Source organism: Nelusetta ayraudi, unplaced genomic scaffold (assembly GCF_046127955.1).
Source record: "Nelusetta ayraudi isolate G7.1 ecotype Tasmania unplaced genomic scaffold, CSIRO-AGI_Nayr_v1 ptg000011l, whole genome shotgun sequence".
Taxonomy (NCBI): Eukaryota; Metazoa; Chordata; class Actinopteri; order Tetraodontiformes; family Monacanthidae; genus Nelusetta; species Nelusetta ayraudi.
The window spans coordinates 3,911,253-3,934,717 of NW_027466061.1; the positions used below are offsets into that span (position 1 = coordinate 3,911,253).

General features: G+C 43.5%; 2 protein-coding genes across 4 annotated transcripts in view; one reads left to right on the forward strand and one right to left on the reverse strand.

Annotated features, from left to right (window-relative positions):
• Positions 1-3,989, forward strand: part of camkk1a (calcium/calmodulin-dependent protein kinase kinase 1, alpha a) — a 58,726-nt gene extending 54,737 nt beyond the window's left edge. Inside the window, exon 16 of the mRNA XM_076020119.1 lies at positions 213-3,989. Coding sequence (XP_075876234.1) covers positions 213-285 — 73 coding nt within the window. The 3' untranslated portion in view covers positions 286-3,989. The remainder of the gene's footprint in view (positions 1-212) is intronic.
• Positions 3,990-4,251: 262 nt separating this feature from the next.
• On the reverse strand, positions 4,252-18,087 carry p2rx1 (purinergic receptor P2X, ligand-gated ion channel, 1). Of its 3 annotated transcripts, none has more exons than XM_076020121.1 (14): positions 17,610-18,087; positions 13,053-13,197; positions 10,512-10,583; positions 10,123-10,192; positions 8,639-8,726; positions 8,425-8,505; positions 6,885-7,026; positions 6,525-6,670; positions 5,727-5,817; positions 5,578-5,643; positions 5,394-5,489; positions 4,918-5,007; positions 4,709-4,753; positions 4,252-4,609 (listed from the first exon to the last, which is right to left on the reverse strand). In XM_076020121.1, exons 1-14 carry the CDS (start codon positions 17,744-17,746, stop codon positions 4,604-4,606), a joined length of 1,275 nt encoding a protein of 424 aa, XP_075876236.1. In that variant the 5' UTR covers positions 17,747-18,087; the 3' UTR covers positions 4,252-4,603. The 3 variants fall into 3 exon arrangements, with proteins under 3 accessions (XP_075876236.1, XP_075876237.1, XP_075876238.1); XM_076020122.1 differs by having other exon boundaries at positions 10,135-10,192; positions 17,610-18,086; XM_076020123.1 differs by lacking the exon at positions 4,918-5,007 and having other exon boundaries at positions 17,610-18,086.
• Between the last annotated feature and the right edge of the window lie 5,378 nt (positions 18,088-23,465).

Below are 23,465 nucleotides of genomic sequence, written 5' to 3' on the forward strand. Positions count from 1 at the left end.
TTTAGTAGTAAAATATGTCATGGATAGAAGCTGTGGAGAGCGAAAACTAAGAATGTAAATTGGGGGTGCCACAAATGAAAAATAAATATTTCCTCAGATGTCTTGGGCCAAAGTAGTTTGAGAAAAACTGTTCTAGAATCTAACACTCTTCTAGAATCAGCTCATACTAATGTCTTTCTCGTTCTTGTATCTTCCAATTATTTCTCTCGCAGAAAGGCCAGCACAACCGACGGCCACCGAGAGGTCGAGCTTGAGGACCTGCACGAAGACGAGCCCTCGTCCTGAGACCTCGACGTGCCCTCGGTGGAACCCAACCTTAGCGCGGCTCACCACAGCCGTATAAACACTGAGGAGACTGGAGGGCTTATGTCTTACTCATCACACCGTAATGGTCCCCACCCCCCTCTTCCTACTGTCCCCCGAGCGTCCTCCACTCCGCTCGGCTCTTCAGTGTGGAACCTCGGGGCACTAACTTTTAATACAAAAAGAAAAAAAATCACCTTCTTGTTTGCTTTCCTGCTGGGTACCGAGAAACCTTGTGGCATGTTTGTTTTCCGTATTATCTACAATTCAGATTGCTGCTGGAGGAATGAAAATAGAATTGTCAGATTTGTCAGCCGGCATTGCGCTGGTGTGGGGGAGACTGTCACACTCAAATAGTTGATTTTTTTAAAGCCATTGTTTGCGTGATGAGAGTGAATAATTGAGCCTAATCAGCTGCGGAGCCGTCTGGAAGCACCTGTCAAAGTTTTGTTTCCAAGCCGGTGGAGAGATAAAGAGCCTCTGCAGCAGTCCTTCTGCATGGAACCCAGTCTGGATCGTCTCCCCTGCAAGATCCAAGGCCTTTAGTTCCGCTCTAATGTTGTACATAGACATCAGGAGGCGTCAGCGGCGACAGTTTGTCTCACATCCTCGCCATCAGCTGCTTCTTCATTCTGCCGTCTCACTCTGTCCCGAGCTGAAGGAAGCTACGCACCTCGATGGGAGATCACAGGAAAAGAACATGGACTTCACTGTCTTTGAACGCACCCTCCCTCCCCCCGCACCACCAACCACTTTGATGTTACACGCAATCCCAGCTGTGTCAGGAGTCACATCGCATGTCTCGTCCTATTCCTGTCATGCGCCAGACTGCCTGTCTGGCCATTTTCCATTTTTATTTTTGATTTAATGTTAAGTAATGGTGACTGGAATTTTAAAGTACCACCACATTGGTCATTTCAAAAATGGTTCTTGGTTGCAGACAAAAAAAAAAGCATGAAGTAAAAAGCGTCTATAATCTCAGTGCCCAAGATAAAGTGAAACACTGAGGCAATTTATGTGGGATTCAAGAGACTTGCAAATTAAGGAAGGGAAGGTCGGATAAGGGCTAGACTTGTAAATGTTCCTCTGTGTATGTTGTAGGAAGAGCTGGCAGAGTCTTGTCTGTGCAAAAGAAAAATGTAATTACTTTCAGTATTTATTGCCAGGACGATGGACAAGGGAAAGATGCATGAAGGAGGTTGGTACACTAATAACAACATGCAAGACAACTCATTATTTCAGGGATTAATGTTTTGGCCCTTATTGGTTTTCAGGAGTTTTGTTTTTTTTTTAATCATTTATTATGAATTAATTGTATGTTTTCATGTTTGTAGAGGCGGCTGAAGTAGTTTTCTGAAACATTTCCAAGATATGTGTATTGTATAAATATATGGTGAAAAACTCAAAACTCAGCTCTTTTATGCTTTGCAGCCGTGCCAACTCATTTTCGGAATCATAGTGGTTGTACTGTTTTTATTTTTCATTTGTGAAAGGTCCCATCTATCTGTTATATGTTGGGTAAAATGGTGCTGTAGTAAAGGTAAAGTTGAAGGATTGACCCTGTGCAAACCTCAACCTTCACTTATTCAACATTAAGCTTTTTCCCCCCTTGCGAGCAAAAAGCTCAGTTGACATGTTAGATTATGCACAACAAGTGTTTGACTCATTGACGTATTTGAGGGAAACTTTATTCTATATTATTTTACTTTATTTTTTACAAGATAAAACCCTGTGTTTTAACATGGATGGAAAATAAGCTTGTTGTGTCTGCTGACTCAAATCCAACGTTCAAAACAAATTATTTGACACTTTCGCTCTTTGCATCGTGAGTCTCACTTTGTGTTTGGCTGGCAGAGGGCACAGCTCACAGGAGAAGAGAAGTATTAAAAAGACTCATCGGTGCCCTGTTTGTGTGGCTAATTAGCAACAGGAAGTGCACCGCATCTCCACAAGCACTGTCATCAGTGTCCCGTGGTGAAGAATGCTGAGTGAGATTTAATTACCACAGCATTTGGGAAACTGGGATGCTGTTAGTAAGTGTCTGTTTGAAGGAATTTACCATTGCAGCTAATGAAAGTGATGGTTCACGTAGAGATTTACATCTTTCTATTTTACTGTCCAATGCAACTAGATGAAAAGTCAGTTACATTTCGATTTATAAGCATATATGCATTTTTTAAAATCAGGGGCTGTTGTCAAGAAATTGCTTTTTTTTTTTCTTGATTCTGCTGGGAAAAAAATGAACCATGTGACACAGGTTGAAAAAATGAAACTAACTAAGGGCTGTAAGAACCAAAAAGTATGAAGCTATGTGTTGTCTTGCTGTCAACTCGTCCTCGTCCCCATGAGAATGATCTCTGTATAAATGTTGGTGTTGCCAGGTTTGTTTTTCTGGTCATTTCTCAGCGTGATCCTGATCAGCATTGTGCTAATGCATAAGTAAAGAAAGCAGACTGGTGATCTGCGGTGGTCTTGTGTGAACACTTCCAGACGAAGTACAAGGATTCTTGCTTTTCATTTTTCCTCTGATGGACTGAGATACGTTCCGTCTTGTCCTCTGGATAAACTATTGCGCCTCTTTAAATATTTGCACTTTCCTTCATGTTGGCTACGTGTTGAAGCTGTTCGATCACATCTGGACACTGCTGGCACCCGCTAAACATCACGCCACAGTTTGTGATGGAGGATGCGGCTACGTGGCTCGCCTGTGAAAAAGCTGATATTGATTGTGTCTCCTCTGACTGCATCTTTTTTAAGCTTTTGTATCGGTCTGCATGTCTCGCTGCCCCTTCATTTCTTTTTACAAAACAAAAACAAAACATAAATGTCTCCATTCTCTTGCTGACTTTTCCGTCTCAGATTTTTCGTGACAGTGGCCTTTATTTGTGCGTAATGAGCTTACCTGTCGTGTAGTTTTGATATCTGTCCCGTCTTGCTGCTGCTGTGCCGCCAGTGTGACATTTATACTCTCCACCCTTGTGCTGTAATTTAAGAACTCTCGTGACAGTTGTGTCCGTGCGTTTCCACCCACAGAGTGGCACGTGAAAGACCTCCCTGCAAAGGTTGTTTTTGTTGCTTCGTTACAGTAAGTGGCAGCAGCAGAGTGAGAGAGCTTTTAAATGAGAGTGCAAACAGCAGCTTCCGTGCAACCAGAGTTAAAGCAAATGACCGGAAGTTAGCAATCCTCTCTATTCTGTTGAGGCACAATTTCTTCTTCTTCTTTTCTTTTTTAGACAGACCTCATTGCGCATACATGAAATTACTATCCAAATCTCTGATTCATGCTGTATACACAAACTGGATGCTGCTTTGCAGCCTTCCTTGAGCTTGCTTTACTTGCTGTGAAAAAACATAAACAAAACTCGGTGTTTTTTACTGCACAAGAGATCGCTGACCTCACTTTCTGATTTCCGTACTGCATTTCTTTCTAAAGGGGGGTGAGTCAGTCGGTACTGTGGGGTTGTGCGATGGCTGGAGCGTGTGTGTGTGTGTCAAAGATGCCGCCTGTCTGTCGCCCTGCCCTGCAACATTCTGACTGTGCACACTGCAACCCAAGTATGGCGCCATAGCTAATGCAGCAGTTACAATGTAAATATGTACCAATACAATACAAAGGAGCTATTTTTTGCATGCCTTTTTGTACACCCAGACATACTCAAAAACAACAATAAATAAGGAAGTCTGAATCGTGTTTTTTTTTTTAACACAGTGTTATTTTGACCACTTGCACGGTGAAGCTAAAGGGGGGGAGGGGCGTGGGAAGTAGCACTGCACATCTTTTATTGTTGATCACAAAGTGCACAGAGGAGGAGATGAAGCGCATCCGTCAATGTTTTGATAGCATATCTCTTGCTTTGAGGAGAAAAAAACAACCCCAACAACCCTAGGGATGATCTGCTGCACACACACACACACACACACAGGCAAGCGAGGAGGCACCACAGAGTGTTTCTTTGCGTCCGTGTGGAGAGGAGACGGAGGTCACACCCAAAACAAAAGCAAACCGAGCGACACCCAGAAGAGCACACACGAGTGCGTACGGAGGTTCACAAGTCTGTGCATGGCTTCAAGAAGGAGGAAGGATGTTGCTGAGGAGATGCTGCTGGAGACTGAGGGTACGTCAGGGAAGCTCGGAGTGTCATTACCCCCACGCCCCACCCCCCCTAACCCCGGGGGGGCCTCAGTCCATTTCGATGGGGGTAAAGTCTGTTTAGTCCTGCAGGATCCACTGCGGCTCGTCGGTGCGGCTCATCGGTGCGGCTCGTCTTTAAAGTGGCACCTGTTTCACTTTGCTCCCAACTCATTTCTAAACCCACAAAGGCAAAAAAAAAAAAAAACATTTTTGAAATTAGTCATCACACTAAACCAAGTGAAACTGCTGCTGTCGAGTAGATTTCAGACTTACTTTGGACACTTCAGTCTCTGTGCTGCCTGCCTCTGAATCAGGATCCTGCGGTATTAAAAGTCCAAAAGCATAAAGAAGCCAGTTAGATCGCTCCGGTAGCAGCAGACGGCCCTCGCCTTCAGCATAAGCATGATGGAATTATTTCTATTTTTTCTTCTTTTCTTTTTTTTCAATCTACTCTATTGTCTGGACTGGAGCAACACACTCACGTTGGGCCGCCCATCGTCTTGGACTTCCCGTGCTTTCGCTTCAAGGGTGTAATAGACGCTTGAGTCTAAAGCGAGCGACTCGCTGTCAGGCTGTAAATACAAAATGTTCTGCCTGTTTCAGTCAAGCTGTTCGCGAGGGGCAAAGGGAAGGAGAATTTCATCTTCTGGGTTAGAGGTTAGAGGCTCTACTGAGGGGAGGGCGGTGCAGTGCCAGCGGGTGTTAGAATCACAGCATTAACTGGCTAAAGGGTTAGTGGTCCTGGGTGATTGGTGAGCTGTTAGGGTCTAATAAGAGGGGAATACCTACAGAGCACAGGGAGGACTTCCGGCTAAACGACCCGTCCGCTAGTAACTGCTGCTGCGCCTTTTGGCGGACCCATCACCGTTAAAAGACTCTCTGCTGCCCCCCATTGGTTAGATTCATTAGGACAGGCAAGACAGCCAGGATGATATTTTGAAACTCATGTTTAACTCACCTGAGTCTGCGTGTCCGTGTACTTAAATTTCATGTTCTTGTAAAATTCTCTTTTGGGCAGCAGATAGAGCAGCACCAAGTCACAGACCACCGTCGCCTGGAAGAGGTTTAGGGACGGCTTAGTGGGTTTACACAAGGATCCAGGGAGGCAATAAACTGTTATTGTTAGTCAGTGCAGGACATACCACTCCGAAGATGCCCACTCCAGAGCCAATCGCCGTCAGCGTGGGGATTATGTCAAATTTTCTCGCCTGTCAGGTGAGATAGTGGTGCAAATTTAGGGCTTCCTCTGAGGCTCCTTCAGTCAAATATGGAAAAAATCGATATGGCTTACCAGCGACTGGACAATGATGTCGATTCGGATCCCAAACACTTTGAGAAGAGTTCTCTTTTCAACTTTGTCTTCCAAATAATACTTTGCATACCTAACACATCAATGTAATTTTTAGATTAGATACTTTTGCCGGTGCATTCAATATTTGCATTTGGAGTCACTGCAGAACCCCCAAACACAGACGGACTGATTCTATCCCTGCTGCCGGCTCCGGCACCAAGCAGGCACGAGGCTGCTTTCAGCTGACACGTGCATTTTCCTACAGCGCTTAACAAATTCATGAGACCGTCTGGCAAATTTAGAAAATTCAGGTGTTTCAGAAATCTTTCAAAAACTGCTTAAAATTTTAAAATGTTTTATTTATTGATATGGAAAATTCAAATTAAAACAACTAAATAGTCCTTTAAAATCAAGTTTTTATACCTAAAATGTGTTCTCTGAGAAGTCTGCAATTAATCAGCGTTTAATATTTTTTGATTCAGGAATGGAAATTGAAATTAAATCACTACAAAGTGACATCCTAATCAAGAACTATTAATATGAGCTACTTTTTTTGTCAAACAGGTGAAAAAGAATCTTCACATTTCCTGACAATAGTAAATACTGTATATCAAAATATAATTTCTATTAAATGCCTTTCACATAGTGTTGTTTCAACAAAAGCATAACATAGGATTTTGGTATACCTGGTAATTTAGGACAGCTGTTGCAAAAACCTTACATTCGATAGTGGTCTTGTACATCAGTTTAGAGACTTTTGTTTAGTTTGTTTTTCCTCAATGAAACATAGTGACAGACCTGAAATTGTAGCCAACAGAAGTTCTGGCTGAGTCGGTCTCGCTGGGGTTTCCATACAGACCGTGGAAGTTGTACTGTGGCTTACAGTGTCGTACATCCAAATCGAAGTTACACGTCCAGTCAACCACAATACCAATGGCCCCTCCCTGACAGAACAATGGCAATACAGTACATGATGCAATGACTCTTAAAAAAACAAAAAAGACCATGACAAAACAAAGGGATCAAAACACCGAAAGAGAGTCAGCCATGTGCAGGTGTGCTTTGAAGAGATGGGAGTCTGTCTGTGTGTCCAGTGTGTGATGTTGTGTGACGCATGTGTTGTGGTGTGGCCAGGAGGAGCCAAAGCCGGTGGCTTACCTCACTGGCGATGGTCTCAAAATTGAAGCCAGACAGTTTAACTATGTCTCCCAGTTTGAATATGGGACAGAGAGGAGATTTCTCCGGATGGAAGAGGCATCGGCTGATGTAGGCGGAATCAATCCCCTCTACCAGGTTACTCCTGAAAACCACATCAGTCACAATTAAGCATGAAGAGTGAAGAGTGTGATGAGTCATTCAGCGTTGACATGATTGCTTTTGTAAGTTTCGGAACAGTTAGAGAGTATTATTCCTAGAAATTGTAATTTGGGGACAACACTTCATTAGTTTGCATTTCACCACCGCCATGGTATTGGTTTGAATCTCCAGGGGCAAAAAGCTGCTCCAGTTGATATAAAGAACATTTTAGAAGGATTTGAGAGCCACCAGGGGAGCTAGAGATCTCTAAATACCTCAGGCTAGCTGAAGGTAAAAAAAAAAAAAAGAAGAAGTAGAATCTTAATTTCCAACTTTGCTTTTAAAATTAAATATATGAAAACAGTACATACATAATTTTTCAAAACGCAGTATAACGTTATTGGTGAAATGGTGTTTGCCTCTTAAGTTCTGCAGCCAAAAGATTTGTTAAAAAATAAGTATTTTCTTTTACACTAAAGCCACCAACCGCATGTTAATGACAGCAAATAGAAGGCGACCAGACACACCATTATTTATTTTACATATTAACGCTTGTTATGATGCCTTGCATCTATCAACTCTGCAGCCCTAATCAGTGTCATATCACATCTGTCCCATTTGACTGAACACTTTAAAGCAGACGTATCTGTTGACAATAACCAGGGGACATTTTGCTTGCGCAATATTCCAGCACAGTGTTTCTCCCCTGCCCTGATCAAAGAAGCAGGGAATGATCTTGCATCATTTTTGGATTTACTGTCAACATCATGAGATTCCAAATGTCCAAATGTGGAGCTTCTCCTCTCCCACCCCACCTTTTTTCTTTTTTGTTAAATTCCTCTTTTGAGTTGGTATCTGAAAACATTTATCTTTAAATGGCCTATTGGTCCACTTACAGACTATTTCCTCTGAATCACAGAAGGAATTGGGACACCCTACCATACATGGCCATATGCAAAAGGGAGGAATAGAGGGCAGTGGCAGGGGGGCAAGTAGGATTTTATCACAAACCATTGAATGGCTGCATGAATTAACTCTAAAACGTATATGTCGCAAGGCTTTGTGCAAAGAATCAATCAATCCAAAACTACAGATTCCAATATATAGAGGGAGCTTAACAGAGTTTGGAGCTGCTGGTTGGGGTTTGTTGGTTTGCTGTTTCCTCGTCTGAAGCTAAGACTTGGCTAAGATTGCCAAGTCACAGGGACACGAAACTAATAGCAAGAGAGAAATATGACCCAAGTTGTTCACTTATGGTATGAGGAAATAGTTTTCTCTGTTTGCACTTTGATAGAGGCTTAATATTTGTCAATTTTCCCCTAAAACTAAATGCAGCAACTTTAAAAAAAAACTTTTTATCATTGAGGATCATTTCTTCATTTTCTTGAACAGCTTTCATCACCTTGTCACACCAAATAGAGGGAAAGTCACAGAGTTTTTGATGAACAAGGTGTAGTTCTCCGCAGACATCAACAGCGGTGGACTATGTGGAAACAAGCGCAAGCAGGAAGAGTAATGAATTCCAGTGAAAGTGTTATGACAAATTCAAATGTTACAACATGTCTTTCAATTGGGTTTGCATTTTGCAGCCAAAACGATTAACCATTTCCACATACTCTGGTATGATGAGATCGTTCTCCACAGGGCACCATGCCAGTATTTCACAGGTCTTGGTTGAATTCACACAGACTCCCGTCATTTCACCTTCAGAAGCATGAACATATAGAATAAAAGAAGCAAACAAAGCCCATTAGTTTCAAGTGGCACAAAAGGACATGTACTGGCTTCTATCTTCTTATCTTGGCATCGGGACCAGCACGTGAGATACAAGAACGTAGCGCAGCCAGTGCTGATGCAGCCGCTTTTCTTATCTTGCCCTGGTTCAAACACGTAATTTCCCTCCATACGATTAGCTTTGGCGCGCACTGCAACTCGCATGTAGTGAAAAGTGTTCGCAGACAGTTCCGCAGCTGTTTGTTCCAGCCCACTAGTCTGTTTAGCCACAGGGCGCCTGGTGTGTTTGCCTGTCTCTAAGCATATAGAGACACATCGCCTTCTACAAAGTGATCCCAGCACCTCAAGCTGAATGTGACGGGTCTGGAACAGACAGATCGGAGGCTTTGGCCAACATTGGTGTTATTCAAGTTGATGTGAAGCACAGAGGACTTGAAAGGCTCAGAATTTAACCCTGGGACAGATGGACGGTAATAAATTTATAATAGCTCTTTGAACTTGCAGCCGATACTGTGTTTTGACTTCATAAAAATGAATTGCAGTGGACTCGCTATTTGTTTTTCTGGACTTGTTATTCATGCTGGCAGGGTTTATTGTGTATCGTCTGCTCTTACATACACATGCATGACAGTGCTTGCATAAGGTTTTACTGGTGTGCCACGCCACTGCAGTCAACACACAGGAGTAACACGCACACAATGTGTTTGGTTGCAACGACATCGGTTGATTTTAAGTGTGTTTTTTTTCTTTCTCGACTCTAACATTGAAGCGCCTAAATGTTTGCCTTAGCAGCAAAATGGACACGTGTGTTCTTGTGTATTTTACTTACTGCAGCCCATTTAACAAATACACCACACCAGTGGTGGGAAATATTGCAAGATTTTTTTAACGATCGGATAGCAAATAAACACTGGCCCAGTATCGCTGATACTGATACGATACCTATCGTACCTCCGGTGAATGTAGCATCAAAGTCTGAATTACATTTCAGGACCTTTAAGTGTTTCAGTGAGTTTGTTTTCTGTCAATAATTGTTTGTGGACTATTAATTAAATAAGGACAGAATTTGGGAAAAGCTATTGGGTAAATAGAGAATACCTGTCCACACCATTCAATGCCTTTCGCACCTTAAAGCAGCAGTCTTCATAAAGAGCTGATAGTTTGCCCTCCATTCATTTTTTTCTTCTAACTTAATGGGCAACCCTGTCTGTAGTTATTTGAGATTTATATATTAGTCATAGTTACAGTTACTTATGGGGTGTTATGGGTAAAAATCATTGGTGGAAAGCATTGATGTCACTACACCGATATCGAGCCAACGCCAACATTGGTATCGATAGAGATATTTGGATCCACCAGGATTTACCGTGCCCCGTACGTTTGAATCTCCCTCCTTCACAGTCGGTGTCTGTTTTGCAGTTGTGCTTGCCTGGGAGCTGCAATACACACGGGATCAGAGTCAGTGTGTGTGCGCACAGCTGGGGATGTGAAGAACAACTGTTTATCCTCGACATTTAAACAAGGCAATGTGAAAATGAAGTGGCCCATCCATTTTGAGCTTTGGCAGCATGCAGTTTTCACATCTGTTGACGGTTAAGGGTCAGGGTTCATTTTTTTTTTTTTTTTCTGTCGTGCAAATATCTAATTATAGAAGCACACCTGGAATGAAAAACAACTGCTGTTTGGTTTTTCTATTAAAGTTATGTGTGTAAGTCAACGAGAAAAACAGAGGGAAACTGGAGTATTTTCACCAACCTCCGGACACTTTCCCATCTTCTGACCTTCAGTTATGATGTAGTTAGTCATGACGACGAAAGACGAGTCTCCCTGTGGGGTTGGATTGAGAAGAGAGATGTATTTGGTTTTTTTTTTCCTCCTGCATCCTATTCAAAAATGCCATTCTGCTGTGAAATGACACATTGAGAGATGTTGCTGTTATGCAACATGGCAAAGTTAACTGCAGGCAGCCAATCCAAACACTTTGAATCCCAGCGTGACCTTCCCCCAGAACACCTTCTAAAAAAAAAAAATAAAGACTTTGTTCACAAATAGTCACGTTGTGTTGCCCACTTTTAGTTTCCAGGAAAGAGAAAAATAAGATTGATGCGGTATAGCTGTTAGCTTTGCAATAATCCAGAGCATGTAGACACTCTTTAGCATTGATCATTTGTTACTCTTATTTTCTTTGGTTCAGACAAGTAAGTTCGGCTGTGAGGATGTTACCTGCTGGACAGTTTCAACTGTGACTTCAGTCTTCTCATCATTGATTAATCCATGTACTGAAAGACTTTGACGCTTTGCTCTGTTTTGTTTTAAGGGTACTGCGCGTCTTAAAAATGTCACCATGCAAGCTGAACTGACTCCTTTGACCTTTTTCCCAATGGCTGCAGAAACAGGTTCAGGTAATACTAATGGCAGTTAAGTTTGGAGCGTTTCCTGTAAGCCTTGACTTTTCATTTCACCAATTTACCTCAGCCCAAAGAATTTGTCGACAAAATGGCTAGCGTCACTCAGTGTGTCGCATTTAAACAGATTCATTGGCATGAAATGGAAATTAGAATAAATATGCATGTTTGTTTTTTTTTTTGTCTTTCGTTTTTGTTGCTTGTCACAAAGAAATGGCTTTGTTTTCATTTGCAGTAAATGTGTACAGGAGCCTAAGAAGAGGACTGACTCATAGTTTTTGGACCACCACTCCTGCAAGACTGAGGTAAGATCACGTGCAACAACAACAAACAAGACCAGAATTAGTATTGTTTGCAATATGCTCTGTCAACATTAGTTGCTACTAAGTCTTACACAGTGGGCCTTTTTTAATATTTATTTTTATTTTGCCTGACGGGATTGGCTGCTTCCTCAAGAACTGATCTGTCTTGCTTTATGTCAAAGACACCTCACAGACTGGTAGCCTAGCATTATTATGTTAAAGTACAGCGACAGTTACTGATGGTAGCATGAAAAAATATGGACAAAGGAGGCCAATTGGTTACCACAGCAGCAGGTTGTAGTCTCTCACTCTTATCCTACTATTCTGTCCCACTTCATCTGTCCAGGAAGGCAAATAAGTAGCAAAGCAGCAAGCTAATTACTGCCACGTAATTACTGCATCAACGGCAGGTGTTTATGATCATAATAATTTCATCAAAACTGCGATTGAACTTCTAGAGTGGTAATTTTTGTTAATGCTTCTCATTATCTAACTTGACCAGCCTGTTGTTGCTGTTTGTGTTTGAGTTTGAAAATACAACAAATATATATTAGCAATTTTGGAATAAACTGGCTGAACATCACGAAATGTTCATGAAATACCTTTTAACACAATAATGGTGTTCTGTTGGTGGCCTTGGTTTTCTTGGGTGAATGATCCTGCATTATATTTAGTTCTTTTATATATAAAATGTGGCTTAAATGCAGTTTAAACTAAGAATACAATGGATAGAAAAATAGTGGTAAATTTCCAAGCCCTATCATTATTCTTTTTATTAATATTCAAGAAAGACTTGACTTCTAATTGCCTTTCATTTCCATCTGTTGTTTTTGTTCATTATCAGAATCCTATAGTATGAAATTAGCTATTATAAATAAATGATAACTAATGAATGAATAAATTACTATTTTTGAACATTTGCATTCTGCAAAAGGCATATTTAAGAGTTCAGAATGTACCAGGGGATGCGTAAAAGGGGATTTTTATTTTTTTATTTTTTTAATACATCACGCCAAATAGTGTGACTAACCTGCCCTGAAGGAAGATGGCCCACACCCTGACCTCAGAACAAACATGGAAATCCCATTTTAAGTTGCTTTATTTCTTTCCCAGAGATAACAGGGAGACCTCGTGGCTTTCTAAATCCACACATATAAACTGTTTTTTCTTTTAACAGGTTGTTTGCTTTGTTCTTTACTAGCCGTGTGTCATTACCTCGAACTTGGCAATGCAACGGGATGTGGCGAGGTTGTCAAAGCTGGCAGATCGCATCAGGTGAGCCTTGCACCCACAGCCTGATGTCCTCCGGCTGGGCCGGAGGGCGGCTGTTCATTCTGGCAGCAAAGCCTCTCCATCATGGCAGCCTGAGTCAGCCTGATGTTGATTCGTGCGGACAGTTTGATTCATGGTTTCGTTGACGTTTGGTCTGACCCACATTTACCGCAGTCCCGTCAACAGCGGTAACTGTGACCCGCAGCAGACGGCAGGCAAAGCGCTGACCAATTAGGGGTCCAGTGACAAACAAATTCAACATTCCAGCCTCGCCGACAGGCCCGAGCTGACTTCAACAAACCCTCCGACCGACCAACCTGGGGGGGGAAGACGTAGTCGGCGACGTCCCAGACCCTCTCGCTTCCGTTGACGTTGGTGTAGCCCACGCCTTTCATTTTGCTGAAGACGGAGCTCACCGCCGTGTCTGTGGACTGATATCCCTTCTCGTAGATGAACACCCACCTGCGAAAGGGGCAGAGAGCATCCTGTCAGACCCCACGGTGCAGCCGACTGTAAGACGGTACCCAGGGGCAAGGACTCATACAGGGGATGGGATTTGTCAGGGATTCGTCAGCATTCCGCATTGTAATTCCACACGTCGGCGGCGCACCTCGGTGGTTGTGAATGGAACACGGTTGTGCAATGTTACAGTCACCCCTTGCCTCCACCCCAACCCGCCAAGAAAGGGCCCATATAGACGATCATTGTACAGCTGTTTTGTTATATTCGTCCTAAAAGGGATGATTGCCAGGATTTTAATGTGCTTATCGAGATCAGGGCGAGCAGTTGGCAACATCATCGTTTGAGTTGTTGTGAAAAATAGCTGCGTGCCAAAAATGTTTCTTTTTACAAGCATTCATTTAAAAGCAGTCAATCTTTGGAGTTGAAGCCTGAAAAGTTAAAGCTTTAAATGGGAAAAAGTGCTGAACTCTATCAGTGAGCCGCAGTATTTCTGTCTCGTTGTCGGTCTCTGTGTTCTTTGTTTTGTCTGTCATGTCCGAGCGCTGAATCACTTCCAGCAACGCTTTCACCCTTTGAAATTTACCAAGCTGGGACGGTCTCCGCGTGCATTGGAGTCTATTGCTGATGTCATTCAGATATCCAGTTTTGACACGTTGCACAGGTAAGAAACGCACGCTGTAACATCATATTAGTCCTCAGAATTCAGCCTTTCACTAAAATTTGCTTTAAGTGTCTTCAGCTCTCGCAGGAATACAATCATAATACATGTTTTTAAAGTCAGCTATTCAAAAGAGAGGGTTGCAAAATATCTTTTTAGTTAGTGGTTTTGCTTTTTTTTTTTCATTTTTCAGCAAATTTGGTTGTTGTCGAAATGAAATTGCAGTAAAAATAGCAGCGGCAGCTGGTTACTGGCTGGCAGTGCATGAGCAATGACATTTTAATATCTGTGCTCTTATCATTATGCATGAAAGGTATATAGACAGAACAAGCTCTTTCAAAAGCACTATTAATTTAGGTAACAGGTTTTAAAGGTTCCGTATTGTGCAATAATCAGATGTTATCAGTTCGGCAGCGTGTGTCATGTTCTCCTGCGGAAGTCAGAAAAAGCAAAACTTTATCACCATTTATTATTTCTGTAAAGTGAAGAAGAGAAAAAACTAAATCCTTGTACTTGCTGTAGTGTTGTGGCCCAGGGCAGTTCTAGAAATTAACCTGTTGTGATGTCACAAAGGGTGATAATACCACCCTGGGGTTCTCCCAGCCAAGTGTTTTATCCACCACACAACATGTGGAAGCTAACGAATTTCATAAGAAATCTAAAACAGAAGAATTCTGTGGGAGACTGTAAACAGAGGGCTAAATATGCTGGGTTTTTTTTTTCACAAATTCCATCGGGTTTTTGGGATGCATCATTGTGCGAGGGTGTCCAGAATGAAAATTGAGAGTTCAAAATCCTGCATAGTATCCTAAGTCCTTGAGACTTATGTGTTAAAATGGCGTCATGTGGACTTGATGAACAAACGCTGCCTGAACTCAAAGAATTTCCTTGTAGCAAAAGTCGGCTTGCAGCCCAGGCAACAGCTGGAGTGCACTGCCATGACACTGTGTGTACACAGTCTCTCTCTCGCTCTTCTCTCTCTCTCTCCCACAAACATATACACACACACATGCAGACAGGCACGCCTCCTGCTCAGCTATTTTATACAGTGTAAGGTATGAAAAGCAATTACCCAGTGACAGAAAGCCTACGGGACAGCAAGACCAGCGGAACATGTTCATTTGTCTGTAGACAAATGAAGTCGCACGACGCCAGCCGACGACGACGAAGAGAGAGAGAGAGAGGGAGAGAGAGAGAGAGAGAGAGACAGAGAGACAGAGAGAGAGACACAGAGAGAGAGAGAGAGCGAGAGGGAGAGAGAGACAGAGAGACAGAGAGAGAGACAGAGACAGAGACAGAGAGACGACAGAGAGAGAGAGAGAGAGCGAGAGACAGAGAGACAGAGAGAGAGACAGAGACAGAGACAGAGAGAAGACAGAGAGAGAGAGAGAGAGAGAGCGAGAGGGAGAGAGAGACAGAGAGAGAGAGAGACAGAGAGAGAGAGAGAGAGAGAGAGAGAGAGAGAGAGAGAGAGAGAGAGAGAGAGAAGAGACGGCAGCTCACAACAGCATCTCTCCAACTGCACGCCGGACCCCCAGTATGCCCCATAAAGCTGCGGCTTCTATCAGTTGGGCAAATCAAATTATGCAAGTGGCGGCTTTTTATTCCCGAGGACGTGGGCAGAACAAAACAGAGCGCCTTAATGGAATAAAAGAAAAGGCGTGAGCGTGAAATAATGGCAGTGGAGTGTTCGGAAACAGCAGCCTGAGTGAGATGTGTATCTTCTCCGGCAGACGGAGAGCTCAGTGTGCAGCGCGCGGGGCTCCTCTGCAGCCCTGAGATTAGTCTTCAATTTGTGACGACACATCAGGATGAAAGGACATAGAGAGATGGTGGGGAGAAAAAAAAAATGACTTTCAGAGAATCGCTCCAAAATGCAAACAATAGATGGGGGTGGTTTTTGTCACCTGAAAAGAAACGAGGCTGGAATTAAATTAATTAAAAAGAGCAGCAATTATGGCTCGCGGAAGCCGCCGTTCCCGATTAACGGGAGTCGTGGGATTTTTTTTTTTTTTTTTTGTGCGTGTGTGATTTATGCAGAGCACCATCTGCTGTGCGTACCTCGACTCTAGCGGCTTTTTTTTTGTTTGTTTGTTTTTGTTTTTTTGTTTTTTTTAATTTCATACATGAGGACAAATTTGTCAGGAGCAATATTGAAAGCGGAGAAATACGTCTGTGCCGTGGATGATAAAATGAAAAAAAAAATGCTGCTGCTTTCTGCCAATTTGAAAAAACAAGCAAAACGGCAGCGGTTGTGCGCGACGAGGCTCCGGTGGGACGGGACATTAATATTCCTGACAGGGCAGCCAGCGGTTTACTGGTCCGCTGCTGGTGTCACGGAGATGCAGGATGACCTGACAGGGTGCCCACCAATCTTGATGAGGAGGAAAGAGACAGCCTTAAGATCACATCTCCCGCCGTGCCACTCACCAGCTTTGGTGTTGCCTAGTGGCTGAGGTGGTGGGGGGGGGGGAGGAAGACGGTGGTGCCCCCCGCCCCCAAGACTTTACTTTACAGCTAGGACGGTAATAATGGGGTCAGTGATACTGAGCGGCACTGTGAGGGGCAGCGGCAGCAGGCCGGAGAGGAGAGACCAACCTCCGGCTTTGTGTTTCATCAAAGACTGTCTGGTGGAGATTTGAGGCATTTTTCTGTGTTCTTTTTCGTTCCGATTGTGTTGGGGGCGCCCTCTGATTACCCCCCCTCCCACCCGCCATGCCCCCCCCGCCCCCCCACCTCTCTTGGTTGCGTCACCGTGAGCGCTGCAAATAGGCACATTTTCACCGAAACTTATAAAAGGGGAAACTCATCATGAAGATTCGCCAACGGAATCGACGGCGATTCGCCCTTTCACTTCGCCTCTCGCGCGAATCAGCCGTGAGGGGGGCGGAAGGGGGGGGGGGGGCGTTGATTGTCTTTCATTTTCTCTCTCTTTTTTTTTCGCATCATCTGTCACATTTTCCATCAGCGGCAGACGGTAACAGGTCCCTTCCCCACCACTGGCAGCCAAACGGCCAGCGTTTGATTGTTATCTGTGTTAGCATGCGCCTCGGCGTGCTCATCTCTCTCACACACACACACACACACATACACACAAATGTGCACACAAACGTACACATTTGACGGGTTCTGCTGTTCAAGAGGAGGTATGTGCCCCTCGCACACACACGCCGACAAGCATGTAGACACACACACACACGCAGCTCGCGAGCGCCCGTGAGCAACAAAAGCGGAAATGCTCCACTGTGGGGGGGGTGAATTTCCAGTGAATGACCTCAACATGCCAAAGCATGTGTTGTTGCGTACTTGCGGCATGCTTTCACAAGCTTGTGGTGTGTCTCAACAGGATGGGAGGGGGGGGGTAGTCCTCGCCTCTTTGATTGTGCCACCCCCCCCCCCCGCCCAGGTCGGCTGAAACACGCTGTGTTTGCTTTACACTGCGGCGCCTATTTGCTGTGTCAACACCGGCCCCGCTCGCAATATGCATCTCTCGGATCGACTGTCCGGCAGTAAAACGCTAAAGTTTCGTGCATTGCGTAAGACGGACGCCAGGGTCATTCCTCCGCCGGTGTTAGGAGTTTGCAGGGTCAGCGAGGTCAGAGGTCACCCCCGCCCCAGGGGTCACGGTGCGTGCAGATGCAAGGCATCCGCCCGGACCTGCCCGGTCTGTCCCTCCCCGCCCTCCACCTTTCCCCACGCACACCCGTCACAACACAGCACAGCAGAGGAGCAGGCATGAAGGTGGGGCTCTCACCCGATGATGTAGGCCAGGACCCCCAGCTGGATGAGACGGCAGACCACGCCGACCCTCCGGTTCCTCACCAGCACCTGCCGAGGGGTCTCGTACTCAAAGAAGAAGTCGGAGATGGCGTTGGTGATTTGGCTCTTCATCTTCTCTCATCGGCTGGCCCGTGGAGAGGAGGCTCTCTCTCTGTGTCTCTCTATCTCTCTCTCTCACCCGTCACCCCACAAGCATTTAAAAAAAAAAACAATACAAAAAATAAAGAAAGTCAGTACGCGGACAGCACTTCCTCTTCTCCTGCCGCTGCCCTCTGCTCCCTGCCGCCTCTCCTAAGCAGCGTCTGACGCACTTCATGCGAGGTCCTGAAGTCTAGGACTTTCTCCCTCCCACTCTGCTCTCTCTCTCTCTCTCTCTCTCTCTCTCCCTCTCTCTACTCTCTCTCCACCCCTCCTTCTGTCTGTCTGTCTCTCTCCTCACTGTCTCTCTCTCTTCCCACAGGGTCACTCTCCTTGCTTTCTCTCCCATTTACGCATGTTCCCGTTTTTCACATCACTTCGCTTTTCAGTTTAACTTCAGTCCCTCTGTTCCTGTTTTTTTGTTTTTTTTTCGGATGTGTTTTTTTTTCTAGGTCACGGGTCAAACACCCATTAAGGGAAATTACATATGTGCTATTTTTAAGAACCCCCTTCATTGGACTGGAGTGTGCACTCTCAAGCTTTTCCTTCTGGTGTTTACAATCAAATCTTATCGGCATCGTGGACACCCGTTTCCTGGCCGAGACTGACACTGCATGGGCTCAGCACGCACGCACGCGCACACACAAACATACATACACACACACACACACACACACACACACACACACAGTGTGCACCGTCCGAATTCAGCGTGTTTTTTTGCCTGCTCCTGTGTCACCATATGCAGACATTAAGTCCTCTTATGTTTTATCGTCCCCTTTAGCGCGGGGGCACGCAGTGAAACGTTCCACTCAACATTTCACTCTGCTTTCATTTAACCAGAGCTACTTTGTATTTCTAATCTCTACTCCCTCTGGAGAGAAAGTGGCAAAAAAAAAGCAGGAAAAAAAAGGCGAAACGGCGATAAAGCGGAATCATTTCGTTTCACCGTGAGCAAGTGGAAATATTGAGAATATTACATAAGGTCTGCTGTTTCTAGAGAATGTTTTTCCTCTTCCACTTGTGCGCAGTGTTTTTCTAATCTCAGGAGATTAGCGGAGGGAACGTCTTTGTTCGGATTTCATCTTTTAACATCTAAATCTCGTCGCAGCACATTCCAAAAGGCACCACTCCACAAGATCCCCTCAAACTCAGCTGGACTGCAAAAGTGTATGTATGGAAATGCAAATTGACATTGTGGCATTAACTAAAAGTTGAAGTTTCCCCATAGATGGTGCAGGATGAGGCTTTCGACACAAGCTGATTTCCTCAAGGAGACTTGGACACTGTGAGACATTTCAAATAGATCCCATTCAGTTTGTGGATTCTAGGAACAGATGTGCTCTTGTTTTTCACTATTCTTTTCCCCCATTACTTTTCTTCTTGATTTCAGTTCTGGCCAACAATCTCTGAGATCTCAGAATCTTGATGGCAAGGAAAGCATGCAGTGCTGGTAATAGATGTGAACAGATAGGCAGGAAGATATATGCCATAGACAAGGTTGACCAACCCTTTGAACAAACAAGGAGACGGAGCTCAAAAGCAGGTCAAGTCTTGTGCTAAACCACCATCACTGCTTATTAGTTTAACATGCTACGAAAGTTTGCTAATTACCTCTAATTCAGGTTTTGGCCTCTGGCTGGTGTTTGATGTAAGCAGGAATTGAGGGCAGAAGGAATTGCCCTCGGGATATGACAATATCAAGATATGATCTTGTTCATTGCCATTGTATGAGGCAGCGAATTTGAGAAATAATTTCCTGTATTTTATGATAACCTTTGTCCAAGAACTTGCATTAACCGTTAAAACCAGTTTAAAAAATTGAATGTTCATCTTGTCGTCCGTGGCACAACGGCATGACCTGAAATGAACATCATATTATATTTAATTTAGTTGAACTGAACTGACAACACCGACGTCCCCCTGGCTGCAGATTTGGAGTGCTGTTGCTTAAAATTACGAGCCGTTAACACACTGAGTGGTGGCAGGTATGGTGATGTTCACATGTCAATTGGCAAAGAGGAAATGAGGAAATGAACAATCAAACAACAGAAGGTGAAAAACATTCCATTAAAATTCATACATAATATTTAAATAACTTATTATCTCCACAATGTGAAATGTGTATTTTTCCATCACGGTGCAATTATTTTCCTTTCCTTTTTTCTTTTTTTTTTTTATTAATTGCATCGTGGATTTATCTGCCGCACATACACTAGTTAACCCAGTCAAGTATCTAAATATTGATCTCAGTCAGAATTTATGCTCGGAGAGATCACACTTAATATTAAAACTTCTGCCCTCGGGTGTTTTATTTCCAATTTTGTCATAAAGCTGCGATGTTGCCCTCCAGTGGTTGCACTAAGGTTATGCAACATAGTTTTTTTCTTTTAACACGGCACACAAAAACTACAAAAAATACAAACACTGTGGCCATGTAAAAGCAAAACAAGCAAGCAAACACAGCTGCTAATGCCCCACATTACTGATGCAGTCAGCAACTCTTCTCTGAGGCTACACACCCAAGAGTTTCAATAGCCAGATCCATATCTTGTATAGATATGTTTGTTTGTTTTTAAAATACAACCACATTTTGGTGAAGATGATGTGCACCAACATAGGACAAAGCACAGAATACCTTCATCACCTGACCAACATTTGTTATTACATATTATTGCTTTTGACATCAGATACTTTGGAATTGATTGACTACGTATAAGGGCTTTTTAAATGATTGCTAACAGCCAATTTCCATTTAATCATCTGGGTTTGGCCTGAACTAGATACTGATTAGTTTGGTAGGACTCCAAGGCAATGCAAAAAAAAAAAAAACGCAAAACAAGATGCATGAGGGGAAAACTGCTAGTCGATGTGACAGTCATGTCGTGTGCCAACAGAATAAAGTGAGACATTTCCAGTGGTGCCTCTGAGATGAGACCGAACGTGAGTGTGAGGATAACGATAATTAGCTGTCAACACTTTCCCAGATAAGCCCTGTGAGTGTCTGCCTGCGCAGCTCCCTGCAGCACGGCCCCTTCCCTAAATCTGAGGCGAGTCAATCACACACGCGGCTAAATGCGCGACAAAGAAGTGACGTCCCTGCAGCAGGTAGCCAACGGGAGAGCGTTGTGACGAGGACGCCTGGTAGTCGTCACCAAACTAGCTCATTCCTTTTGGCTCCCAGCGTACACAAATGGGATAAGAGGATTTAACTATTGACAGTGTCGGTGAATGGCTATAGGATGCTGTGTGTGTGTGTGTGTCAAGTCCTTCCATAGTTCAAACCCAAAGGACGCAAGGACAACTCAGATTTGCCAACTTAATCAACTTTATTCCCTTCCAACTTTTGATTTCTGATTGGTTGATTTCATCTGTTGATTAGTTGAATAATTCATCAGGTTGTAAACCTTTAAACACAAAGAAATCAAGTTAACATCTTAACTCAAATGTGATTGAATAACTGAATTGCACAAACATGATTAAATGATTACATGACTTGTATGAAATTAAATTTTAGCAGGGTTTAAATGTTTAACAGAATTTTAGCAGATAACATAACTATCTCTGCTTGGGCAATAATATAATCAGTCAACATAAATGTATCACACCATTCCAAACACCTTAATGTCTCCATTACCATAAATGTTTCACCGACCATTGGCGTCTTTGGAATGAACATTTGAGTGAACTTGTTTCCCTTGAATTTTCTTCTTGGTTCTCTCCGACAGCTGTTTTTAGACTGAACTGACTCTACTGCTCCTCAGGTGCTTTCAATCAGTGGCAGATCAGGAAATGCAGTTGGTTTGCTGCTGCTGGTGCACTCTGGGAAGTGTAGTTGTTCTCAGTGCACTCCCATTCCTGTGCTTTAGTTCAACAGTGTGTCTTGTAAAGACTATATATATGTTACGTGCAATTTAGCATGTTGCTTGGTTCATAAACGTGTGAGGTGGAAACAGCATACATGAAGCAGATGTGGCACTGAACAACACCTGGCATATGTAACATTTTCAACACAAATAAGTTGTGTGATGCTTATGTGACAGTGGCGGTCCTGTCACTATGCCTCCAATTGATCATGCGCCCTGGCTACTTGGCCAAAGGGATATCCCTTTGGCCGAATAGTTAAGCACGCATGGTTATTACCCGGGAGTCTGGGGTTCGAAGTCCGCCCGGGCCCTCTGCACCTTGCCACACTTAAGATGCTGAGAAGTCTTGTTTGCTGCTTCTCACACTTATGCACATATAAGTTGTTACCTGTTTCTTACTTGGATTTGGAAATCTTTTGACTCAAATTATCGTTTCATCCATCCATCCATCCATCCATCCATCCATCCATTTTCAATACCCGTCTCTTCCTCTCCTCCACTCAGGGTTGTGGGGGTCTGCTGCAGCCTTTCTCAGCTGTCAAAGGGTGAAGGCAGGGTGACACCCTGGACAAGCCTGGACCAGTTCATCACACAGCCACATAGAGACAAACACCTATGGTCAATTTGGAGTTGCCAATTCATCTCACATGCATGTTTTTGGACTGTGGGAGGAAGCCATAGAACCCACACAGACACATGGGAGAACAATGACCATTTCAATAATTTGCAAATCCAACATTATTTATGATTTAAACAATTTTAACACCTCTTTCTTTCTGGAATTTTTGTTTGTTTGTTGTGTTGTCTGTATGAGACAGAGGTAAGGCAGTTATTACTAAGATTTTCATAAAAATGAAGCTAAATTGTACCTCAAATGTAATTTTATTACTTCATTTCTAATCTGGTGTTGTGATTCTGAGCTTTTAGATTCCTCCCTTGTCTAGGTTGGGACGTGTCTCTTTGTTGGCGCCTGGTTACCCAGGCACGGCATCCATCTTCCGATCCAGACAGTGTCCTCTTGAGTTTCCTCTCTGTCTCGTGTTTCCTCTCTGTCTCGTGTTTCCTCCCTGGTTTTTCCGTTCCCACCCTCATCATTTTATTACACAACGTGAAGTATTTGAGACGTGAGCATAGTAGAGGTGGGGATGGGTGTGTCAGAAGGGGTATGCGTGGGCGGTATGTATGCTTTTCCAATGAACAGCACTTAGTGCAACATATTCTGTATAAAAAGAGCTTCATACATAAAGACCGATTGACTGATTGATTGAAAGATCTGTGTAACAAATTTTATTTGGTGGGTTATTTTTTTTTATTATTTTTGAAAAGAAATGATGTCCACTTCAGAAACTCCAGATTAACATTGCTCATCCATAATTGCCAATCCTGTCACCCACGTCATCCTTTTCATCTGAAACCATCTTATCACTGATTGTTTCATCTTTCTCTGAGCTTTTTGACTACAGGAATAAGTTACATTCTCTCCTTCAAAACACTGCTGTTTGCGTGCTCACGGACACTCGCAGGAATGTGAATAACGCCACCCTACTCATGAGGTTGCCACGCCGGTTTCCTGCAACTCCTCCAAGTCAAGGAATTTATTTTAAAGTAATGTTGGTTTACAAAGAACGGAAATATATCTCTGCCCTTCTGGCCATCTATAATCTCTCAGGTCCTCTGACACAAGTCCACTGTGAGTCAAAGCAGAAAACAAAGGAACTTTACAGTTTGTTTGTTTTTTTTTACAACAAATGTGTGGTATAAGTGTCCAGATTGTCTCCAAGCCTCAGTTCAGACTTTTAACTTTTCCTCTGCCGCTGACCTCGACT